The sequence below is a fragment of the Zingiber officinale genome, chromosome 3B (assembly GCF_018446385.1).
Source record: "Zingiber officinale cultivar Zhangliang chromosome 3B, Zo_v1.1, whole genome shotgun sequence".
NCBI lineage: Eukaryota > Viridiplantae > Streptophyta > Magnoliopsida > Zingiberales > Zingiberaceae > Zingiber > Zingiber officinale.
This window is the reverse complement of record NC_055991.1, coordinates 665,044-675,959: the sequence shown is the minus strand read 5'-3', so window position 1 is coordinate 675,959 and position 10,916 is coordinate 665,044. Positions and strand designations below refer to the sequence as shown.

Here is a 10,916-nt window from a genome sequence, read left to right as displayed (position 1 = left end):
TTCTTAATAGAGTGAGATCTACATTGGGCCTGATATGATTCCATATCAGGCCCAACGTGGGCCTGATATGATTCATATCATGCATAACGTGGAGCTTTTTTGCTGATTCTTTCTTCTTATATTTTAACACATTCTAAAAGTCAAAATAAACAATGGATAGCAAATTTGAACTCCTTGCAACATCAGGAATATACAAGAACTGAAATGGGTGTAATCTGAGGTCTCTAGGTCCATCAGTGGGTTTCGGTCAAAACCCACTAATGGACCTAGAGAGCTCTGATTGCACCCATTTCAGTTTCTATGGATTTCTGGTGTTGCAAGGAGTTCAAATTTGCTATCCATTATTTATTTTGACTTTTAGAAGGTGTTAAAATACAAGAAGAAAAAATCAGCAAAAATAATTCATATCAGGCCCACGTTGGGCCTGATATGATTCATATCAGACCTAACGTGGAGCCTTTTTGCTGATTCTTTCTTCTTATATTTTAACACCTTCTAAAAGTCAAAATAAATAATGGATAGCAAATTTGAACTCCTTGCAATACCAGGAATCCATAGAAACTGAAATGGGTGCAATCGGAGCTCTCTATGTCCATCAGTGGGTTTTGACCGAAACCCACTGATGGACCTAGATACCTCAGATTACATCCATTTCAATTCCTGTAGATTCCTGATGTTGCAAGGAGTTCAAATTTGCTATCCATTGTTTATTTTGACTTTTAGAAGGTGTTAAAATATAAGAAGAAAGAATCAGCAAAAAGACTCTACGTTAGGCTTGATATGAATCATATCAGGCCCAACGTGAGCCTGATATGAATTTTTTTTTACTGATTCTTTCTTATTGTATTTTAACACCTTCTAAAAGTCAAAATAAATAATGAATAGCAAATTTGAACTCCTTGCAACACCAGGAATTCATAGAAACTGAAATGGGTGCAATCGGAGTTCTCTAGGTCCATCAGTGGATTTGACCGAAACCCACTGATGGACCTAGAGACCTCAGATTACACCCATTTCAGTTCCTGTAGATTCTTGATGTTGCAAGGAGTTCAAATTTGCTATTCATAGTTTATTTTAGCTTATCTAAATGTATTAAAATATTATCAAAAAATTAACTAAATTTTAAATGTCGTTGATGAAAGAGGAGATAGGAAAGAGAAGAGGGAGAAAAGAAAAATGATAAAAAAAAAAGTTTGATTAGTCAGAAGGATAAAAAGGGAAGTGCACTTGAAAAAGTACATCCTATGGTAAATATCAAAGTAACATACGTCTTTTGGTCAATTAAGATATTTAGGTGCATGATTTAATAAATTGCGGTATTCATTCTTTTCGATAAGCGTAAATTTGTGGGCATTGAATGGGTGTGACGTGATGGCCCCCACCGTGACTCTGCAAATAGGTGCAGTTGGTACGAGGAGCGTCTGAGTCACGAGTGGTGGGTGTGCGTTTGGGCTTGTGTCCGGAAGCAGAAGCCCACGAAGTGTCGACACGCGTCCACATTGGCCGAGGTCTCGTCCACTCTGCGGCCCCATTTTTTATATTTTTATTATTTTGAGTAAATTTCACTTACCTCCCACACTTTTACTGGTTTCAAAAAACCCCTATATAGTTTTAGTTATTTTATCTCCTATCTTTATGAGTATTATCAAAATGGCCTTGTTATAGAGTAGTTTCATTGTTAGTTCTATACTTTCATAAATGTTTTCAATTCAGCCACTCTACTGTCAACAATTTCAGAAAAAGATGTATGAAATACTCATAAAATTACAGAAGGGTGAAATAGCAATACTAAAAAAGTATAAGAGGCACTTCACATTACTGCCATAAAACTCAGTATAACACTTGAAACGATGCAGTAGTATGGGACAAGTGGCTGAACAGCTACATGCAATTTGTATCATATAAAATAAACTTTTATCTCTTGAGCCATATGCATTCTCTGGAATGCTATGAAAATTGGTCATGAAAGATAATAGAAGAACAATTATTCCATAACAATTCTTACTCTAAATGTATTCTTACAGTTAAACATAAAAATTGTTGTTCTTTGAGAATGTATATAAAAACAAAATTCCTATTCATGAAACCAGAATTCACCATGAGTGATAAAAGAATGCAACAAACATACATTCCTTAAATTAGTACAAGAGTTTCACAGATGGGTTTTGGGGAAGGAAAGATCAAAAGCTTTCACTTAGATCATCATTGAATGTGCCCATACAAAAGGCAATTACTAGGAGAACTTCAGAGAACTGTCAAAGGCATTACAAGCTTTTGCACCTAGTCACAGTCTGTCAAAAATTGGTCATGCAACAGCAAGCAACGCTAAGAAAGGGCATGTTATTGTAGTTTACAATGCAGGGATACCAATATGGATCGTGGAAACCCTAGCACATTGGCAGATGCGAGGGCAATTCAGTGGCATTTCGAGATCTCCTATTCTAAAGATTGATTGCTTATCATCACACCCACTGCAATCTTCCTTGGTACTCCAAGCTTTGATGTATGTTCCCATCAGCGACAATGACCTGTTTTCTCATGGCCATGGCAGTAGACCGAGTGTTGTACTTTGCCTGCAACTTAGGTGGAGTCATTTGGTTCTCCATGGGAAGCATCTCAGTTTTGACTTCGCTCAAGAACTCGTCTGCCACATCTCCATCTTCATCCATGCGCAGTCTTCTTGCGTACCACCTGAAACCCTGAGAGTAAAAGGGAAAATGGGGAAAGAGATCAGCTCCACAGAAAGCAAATTAATGCCCCAGATAGGAGCGTAGTAGAGCACCGTCATCATATCAGTATCAAGAAAAGAGGCTTTGTGATGACTCATAATGGTTACTACTGAGAGAACATGAATTACCCCCGCCCATAGAACATTTCAAGAAACACGAAGTTAAAAAAAAGACAACACAAAGATAATAAGAACATGTTTGAAAAGCCTACTTCATGTATATATATATATAAGTTGATGATGAAATACTGATGATGCAATAATGAGGAAGTACGAGCGAGCTGTGATGACCAGATCAGTAAACAAACTAGGAAGTATTGAGACCTGCATTCAACTAAAGTGATAAGAGGACAAACATCACTACAATAAGAGAAACTACAAGGTTTAAACTTGGTTTTAAAAACAATGGAATGGCAAGTTGGAGCTTTGCCTAATTACTTGATCTTTTCCTGTATATAATACTGCAAAAGATTTTAGGGCTTTCATCATACACAATGTAGGTTCAATGGTTTTATGGCATGTAGAAATGTCTAAATTGGCTGTGCAAGGGTATAGGCATAAAGATAGTGCGAGAGACTAGCTTAGGAGTGTAAATGAGTCAACCGCTCGCGAGCGGCTCAGTCAAAGCTCGACTCAAGCTCGGAGTTGACCGAGCTCAAGCCGGCTCGTTTAATATTTGAGCCGATCTCGAGCCCATTTAATACTGGCTCGAAGGCTCGTTGAGCCTATTCGAGCTCGACTAATTTAATATTTTAATATTTAAAATAATTACTATTTTAAAGTTAAGTAATAAGTTGAAGAGGTGTTTTTGGCTAGAGTGTTTCATAAGGTTGTTAGAGGTTGAAGGTTCAAATCCCAGCTTGTGCGCACTTGCTTTTACATTTAAATTCACTGTTTTCGAGCTGAGCTCGAGCTCAAATTCAGAAACTCGCTCGAGCCGAGCCTCTTTAATTTTCTCGAGCCGACCCATTCTCGAGCTCAGCTCGGTCCATTTGCAGCCCTAGACTAGCTTGCTCTCCTGAGATTAACAAAAGTATTTTGGTGCAGTAACTAAAAGCAACTTTGGGAAGCTAATATTTCAATGATTCAATCCACATAACATTCATGAAGGAACAAAAGTGTTTTTTATGCTCAAAAAGAATCAATCACCTATCATTCTTTTTCACCTCTAATATTTAGGCACGAAAACATGATGCTTAATATCCCACTTTTAATATGACTGTTTCTGAATCTGCTCATTTAGGGGGATAAACCCTGAGGTGTAATCTTCTGTTAATCCTACAAATATCTCCTTCAGATTCATCAGCATGAATATAATTGCACCAACAAAACCCTACAAACTTTAGCTGAAAAAATACAGTAAGGATCCATTTCACCTCTTTTTCAATTATTCATCTTTTGTCTATATTTTGAAACATGAAAGACAGTTTAGAGAACTAAAAAGACTATAATCAGCAGTCATTTTCTTGCAATTTGATAATCCTCTCGAGTCTGGAGCAGTTCTCCCACATAAATTGTTTTCAATGTTCATACACCAACAAGCCAACCAGGAAGAGATTCTAGTCTTCTAGAGTAAATGTAACTTATAGAATTAGTAACATTGATCCCCAAATCTACTTCATTGATACTTGTAGATATCTTAACACTTACCATCCAATTTAATGAACCAATCTGCAACTACTCTAAATTTCTGTCAGGATTCATTCTTGTTCACGATCGAACTCCTGAAGAATGGAAACCTCAAAGATTTCAGATAAAGAATAACAAGCACAAAAAAGGTCCGACCTTTTCATCCACCAATAAGCCAGTCAGAGCGAGAGTCCTTCAATCTTCTAGAGTCAATGTAACTGATAATATTAGTAAAAGTGTTCACTAAATATACTTCATTGATACTTACGGAAACCTTAACGCTTAAACCCAATTTATTGAACCAATCTGCAATCGAACCGCTAAAGAAGAGAAAGTTCAAAGACATGTTCAAAGGCACAAGAAGTCCAAGTTCAAATACATTACTCCGTGCATACACCAATGCGCCAACTAAGGAGAGATTCTAGTCATCGAGAGTAAATGTAACTGATAATATTGGTAAAATTGTACCCTAAATCTACTACATTAATACTTCCAGATATCTTAACACTTGTCGCCAAATTTAACGGACCAGCCTGCGACTAACCCTTAAAGAAGAGAAAGTTCAAAGATCGAAGAGAAGAAAAAAAAGCACCAAAAAAAGTCCGATCTTTCTTGGTTAAAATGGTAACTGGATTAGAAGAAAAGGGGGCGAAAAAAGTTTACCTGGATTCCGCCTTCGCCTGGATCGCAAGGAACAAGGACGGAACCGAGGTTGGGGCGCTCGACGGCGACCGGTACCTGCACGCCGAACCCTCCAGCGGCGGTTCGGGCCGGTGGGCCGGCGCCGTCGTCCGCGCCGCCGCTGCCTTCTCCTTTTGCGCGCCGGATGTCCACCCCTTCCTCCTCGTCTTCTCGCGACAGGCCGAAAAAGCCGGCGATCCGTCGGAAGAGTCCCATGGGAGAGATCCTCGCGACGCCGCCTCCTACAAAACCGAAGGGTTCGAGTGCGTGTATATGTGAGGTAGCACTATGAGTCTGTGAAACCCCAACCTGTAAATAATAAAATAACGCGTAGGATTAATAAATAAAAGTATTTTAAATTTTAATTAGTGAAAATTTTACAATCTTCCTAATTTTATATAAATAAGAAAAACTTAAAATGGATAAAACTTATAAATTATTTATTAATAATATTTATGAATTATGTTTATTAATATTTTTTTATCGAACTTATTCATAAAACTCTTAAAATAAATAATACCAAGTTCATTTATCAATTAAGTAAATTTAAAATTAAGAAATTTAAATAAATTTCAAGCTTATAAAAAAAATCAAAATAAACCTAAACAACTATTTTAATTATTTATTTTATTTTAGATCCAACTTGATCTCATTTTAAGAGTATCCATATCAACTATCCTATCTAAAAATTTTACTTTAAATTTTGAATAAGGTAATTAAAAATCCTCTCAGTTATCCTATTCATTTCTTAAATTTAGATTTAATGAATAGTAATTTTATAAATTTAGGAAAATAAAACATCTATCCTAAAAATAAAATAATATTTTTTTTTATTTTTCTTCTTCCATTCAATCTTTTCAATCTCTCTCCTTCCACTCATTCCATAAATATAATAATAAAAAATAAAAGAAAGAGAAGAAAATAATAATAAAAAATTAAAGATGATAAAAATTTTAAAGTATTTGAGGTATTATTTAGTGAAAAGTGATTATCTAAATTGGATAGTAATAGAGAAACTAATATAGATATTTTAAAAAAAACAAAGTTAATCCATACCAAACTACTATGAAATATATGAGTAGTCAGTTTATTAATGGTCTCATTTATGAGTATCAGATTTAGACAAGTCAAGTAATAAGAGTCCATGTGCTAATGCTTATCGACTATAATCAAATTAAAGGTGAGTTTTTTTCTTTATCTATCTGCTAATTAAATTTTATTCTTTGTCATGGAGAACGCGAGCAATTGCATCATGGCAACACAAATCATGCTCAAACCAACTCGAGCAGAGCTAGAAGTTGCTAGCGATGGATTGACTCCAGGGTTCACATCTCGCCCTGGCGAAGAAGCAACCGCCGGTGGAGGAAGAACAGGGGCCGGCGCTGGTTCGGCGGAGACAGGAGTTAGCGGAGGTGGCAGCTGAGGAGGCTGAGGCGGCAGCATTACGGCTGCTATTCCGTGGCACCTAAAGGTGAATCCGGCAATGCAGACATCAGGGTAAACAAGCAGTGTGTCATTCAGGTAGAATTCTCTCCGGCCACGGTTGGTGATCTCGATCATGTTGCCGGCGAGGTAAGTGGGCAGGACAGTTCCGGTGGGGAGGCAGGCCAAGTCGCGGAAGCGTAGAGGGGCAGGGATGGTGTGAGCAAGGAGGAAGTCGAGGATCTTGTCCTCGGAGAGGACTAGCTTGGCGAGAGTGCGGTCAGTAGGCACGAGGAAGGTGGCATTGCAAGGGAGCTTGTCGCGCACCATGTTGACAAGCATGGTGAAGGAGAAGTAACCAGCTCGCTGCATCTCATGGGTTGCCAAGGAGAGGCCACCGTCAAATGTCGGCACCGGTTGTGGTCGGGTAAGGGAGGAGTTTGACAGGGATGATGGTAGGGTGTGGGAGAAGGCCTCGGCCAGAAGGCAGAGGATAGTGAATGTAAACAGAAGAGTAGCCATGGCAGATGGTTACAGAACGGCTGTTGTGGCACAGATAAAGTTATAGAATGGTGTCACACTGGTGTCATGGGTTATCTACCAACAAGCATGCCTAAGGCATTACAGGTTTAACTGGTTTAGGGTTTAAGACGAACAGAATACATGTTAACTACTCGCCATCTAACAGATTCAACATAACATCAAGTTCAAATTTAAAAGTGCAGCGGGGAACAAAGTCTGGAACCAAAAATTCTAGAGAAATAAAGAACTTACGAGCCCACAACTGGTGGTTTATAGTAAAAAACATGATGACAAAATCTTCTACTTATTTCTTCTCTTCCTTTTCGGCTTCCGCTGCCTTCTTCAGCCTTGCGCCAACCTGCCGCTGGTTCATCCGCTCAACACGAAGCTTGGCATAGGCGTTGAACGATTTCATTTCATCAGTGACTTTAACAAGCTCAACGGATTGCGGCTTCTGACGAAGGATAGGGAGGATTGGACCTTCAACTTGGGTAGCGGTTGCCAGTTCCTCTGCAGTGGAGTCTCCAGCCTGCATAAGAATGAAAAATCAAACTTTAGAAAAATTGAGAGACAAGTGAAAGAGGATTACAAATTCGCTTTGGAGTACATGAAAAAGGAGGCTGTAAGTAATGCAACTAAAAATTCCATGGAGAGTTCAAACATAGCTAGATGTGAGAAGGAATGGAGTTGAAATTCACCTTGAATTTGTGTGGGCGCCTTGGGAAGATGACAAGCTTGGCTTTGTATGTTTTCAGCCTTTGCACATTTGCTTGGAGACCCTCCAGGGATCGATTTTTTCGCCTATGATCAACTGCAATGCCAATAGTTGGTGCGAGCTTCTTGGAAATGCCAGCAGCCTGCGTCCATAGAAGATGAAACAATAACGATATGTTTGTGCATTATGAAGCAACCAGCTTTATTCAGAAAACTATACTTAAGAAACATTTATACATTCATGGATGAAATATATATATATATAGGGGAAATATATATAAATCCCAGACTGCCATGACAACTAATAGTTATCTTCACGCCACCTTCCAGAAGAGAATAGAAAGTCTAAATTTCAGATCTCATGCTTTCAAAACCCAACTATCAAAGAGGCAGGTGAAAATATATAATGTATTGTTCTATATCTACTACCTGTGGCTGTCAGCAAACAATAGTGAATTCGTGGAATCTAAACAATCTACAATGCCACATGACACTGAACTATTAAAGAAAAGAATTTGGCAAAATAACAATAAGAACTCATGCAAAAACATTCAGTATAACAAAAAGATATCCCAGACAAATACACTTCTAATATTTATTGTACAATATTTATGTACATCTCCCTAGAGCTGTAAAGGGGCAAAAAATTTGTTTTTGCTGATTGCTTCATTTCCCATTTTTTTAAGAAAGGTACAGTTACAAAAGCCTATGAAAACTATATGAGTGTACGACCAACACATCAATTGGGTCCCTCGTTAAACATTTTATTCTGCCTAGTATATATCAAGGGTTTGTTCAAAAAGTTCGCCATTCTGCGATAGGTTTTGCCTACCACTAAAGGTAACTATGCATCCTACACAGAATTTAAACAAACAATGAAAAAAGGCAATGTATACATATACCATTATTGCACATTAATATATCTGTTTCTTCTGGATACATATTGAGATTGCCATACTATTTCATATTTAAACAATTCTCTAGCATCAAATGAACATGATTTTAAAATCCAAAACACCATCGAAGCTTACTCAAACCATGGTGAATAAGTTTGTAGTTGGGCTAAAGCTTGTTTATGATGTAGCATCAAAATTTGTCAACAAATTCAACTTAATTTGGGCTTCCAAACCGCTAGGGGACAACAATATTTCTGAAAATGAGCTAAAAAATTGAATTTGAATTCAATAACAATTTATACAGCATATTCATTTTAAGAAGCAAACATGAAATATTCAGCAATACGTGGGCAAAACAGAAGGTGCATTGCAGGTAACAAATATATAATGGTATTTAATAAAGTTAGTGAAATATCAGCATTAACAAAACAAATAATTAAACCATCACACACCTTCAGTTCTTCGAGGGTAAAACCCCTACCGGCTCTTGATTTCATATTGTATTTTAGTGTAGGGCATTGCACTACAGGACGGAGGGGGCCAGCAGTTGGACGCGGGAAAATTTTGGCAGCTTTCTTCTGCCGAGCTGTATGGAAAATGCTACGATCAGTAGGATAGAAGATACAACAATAAAAATGCAAAATCCTCTTAAGCAACAAACCAACCAAGATAATTCACGGGTGTCTAACTAACAGCCATAAAATACCAAAAATCTTCTAGTAGCAGAAGATCGTGAGTAAATAAAAAGAGAAAACAAACCAAGGCGTCTCCTAGTTTTCCGAGCGGGCTGGTCGAACCAAGTCTTTACATAGTTCTGCCAATGCTTCCTGAAATGGCTGTTAGGCACAACATTGTTATGCTTCACCATGCCTTAAACCTATAGCCAACACAGAATTAGATGAAAAGATTCAAGTAAAGGTTATAAACTTAGGATCATAATATACAAAAATTTGAAGAGGAGATAAGAGTGCACCGAAAACAGAAATCTGTTATTGAAACAGCAAAACCCAACATCCCAGGCTTCTTAATCTCAATTCGAAGAAAACGTATAAAAAGCTTTTAAAAATGGATCTTCAATAGCACTCAAAAAACGAATTTTTTCGTACCAAAAACAGATCATAAATAGATCACAAAATGATCAAATTCTAAGACGAGACGCAAAACAAAAACTCGGAACAGTTAGAATTTATGGGAGCAAGCTCTACTGCAATCCGTAGACCATTTGAACTAAAGCAGAAACAGAAAATGGAATAGACAGTGTTCATGAAGCACAAGCAAGAAGCCTACCTCGCTGATCTGTTGGCTCCGCCGCAGAGGATAGCAACTCGACGCTAGCGTACCGAAGATAGGATTTTAAAGAGCGGACGGGCGAGCTCGATCCTCTAAAAACCCTAGGCCCAGTTGAGAGAAAAGGAAATGACAAATGTGGACTGGAAAATGGGCCGGACGCGGCCGATGGACCCATTAATTTATGATTGGGTCGGGGCTTGGGTTAGATTGAACCGGAACGCACTCGTCGATAAACTAGCCGGAAAAAACAGTATAATGTAAACAAGAGACCTCTTATATAAGTTAAGTTAGTAGAAGTAGGTGGATGTAAGCCTCGAGGTTATGGTGTAGTGGTATAGTATCTAGATTGTTATTTAGGTATCAGCAGTAGTGGTAGGGTATTTAGGTTATAGAAATTTTTTCTCTAAATAAAGATCGTAATCAGAAAATGTTGGACTTTTTGGGCACCCGTTGTTAGCAATTCTCGATTTATTCTGGTAACCGGTGGAAAAATTCTGTGAAGTTGAGTCGATTACCCTTAGAGCTAGCTGGGGTTATCCTTTTTTTTTTGAAGTAGGTAGACTTCCCGATTACCTTGGTGGCTGGTGAAAAAATTTCATGGGATCAAGTTGGTCACCCTTAGTGCTGGCTAGGTTTATAAAAAAAGTAGGTGGTTGACTGGTTGTCATCCTTTAAGTTTTATGTCCCCGAGCGTGCAATGTAAAATTGTTCAGTTGTCACTCATATATTTACAATTGGATTTCCAACTATAATACCTTTATTTTCATCAAATGAGACTCGTGTTGTCATTCATATATTTACAATTCAATTTCCAATTATAATACCTTTACTTTCACCAAATGAGACTCGTAATCAAGGAAAACTTCACCAAATGAGACTCGTAATCAAGGAAAACTGGACTTTTAAATCATCCGTTATGAGCGCTTCTTAATTTATTCTATAACTAGTAAAAATTTTTTATGAAACCAAATCGATCACTCCAGATTCGACGATACCTAATCTAGAGCGGTAAGACTACTAGGGAGGAACGAGTG

At 37.8% G+C, this 10,916-nt stretch overlaps 2 protein-coding genes across 2 annotated transcripts; both read right to left on the bottom strand.

The window, feature by feature from the left end:
* Positions 1-2,103: 2,103 nt before the first annotated feature.
* On the bottom strand, positions 2,104-5,345 carry LOC122055360. The gene is made up of 2 exons (XM_042616755.1): positions 5,021-5,345; positions 2,104-2,699 (listed from the first exon to the last, which is right to left on the bottom strand). The coding sequence occupies exons 1-2, from the start codon at positions 5,252-5,254 to the stop codon at positions 2,463-2,465; spliced, it is 471 nt and encodes a 156-aa protein (XP_042472689.1). The 5' UTR covers positions 5,255-5,345; the 3' UTR covers positions 2,104-2,462.
* Positions 5,346-7,149: 1,804 nt separating this feature from the next.
* On the bottom strand, positions 7,150-9,980 carry LOC122055359 (60S ribosomal protein L13-2-like). The gene is made up of 5 exons (XM_042616754.1): positions 9,880-9,980; positions 9,352-9,469; positions 9,045-9,178; positions 7,681-7,839; positions 7,150-7,511 (listed from the first exon to the last, which is right to left on the bottom strand). Exons 2-5 carry the CDS (start codon positions 9,458-9,460, stop codon positions 7,287-7,289), a joined length of 627 nt encoding a protein of 208 aa, XP_042472688.1. The 5' UTR covers positions 9,461-9,469; positions 9,880-9,980; the 3' UTR covers positions 7,150-7,286.
* Positions 9,981-10,916: the final 936 nt, after the last annotated feature.

Coding starts and splice junctions, on each gene's coding strand:
- LOC122055359 (XM_042616754.1), bottom strand. CDS start 9,460: ATGGTGAAGCATAACAATGTTGTGCCTAACAGCCATTTCAGGAAGCAT. Junction 7,840..9,044: donor TTACCCTCGAAGAACTGAAG/GTGTGTGATGGT, acceptor CTATGGACGCAG/GCTGCTGGCATTTCCAAGAA. Junction 7,512..7,680: donor GGCGCCCACACAAATTCAAG/GTGAATTTCAAC, acceptor ATTCTTATGCAG/GCTGGAGACTCCACTGCAGA.
- LOC122055360 (XM_042616755.1), bottom strand. CDS start 5,254: ATGGGACTCTTCCGACGGATCGCCGGCTTTTTCGGCCTGTCGCGAGAA. Junction 2,700..5,020: donor CAGGCGAAGGCGGAATCCAG/GTAAACTTTTTT, acceptor TTTTACTCTCAG/GGTTTCAGGTGGTACGCAAG.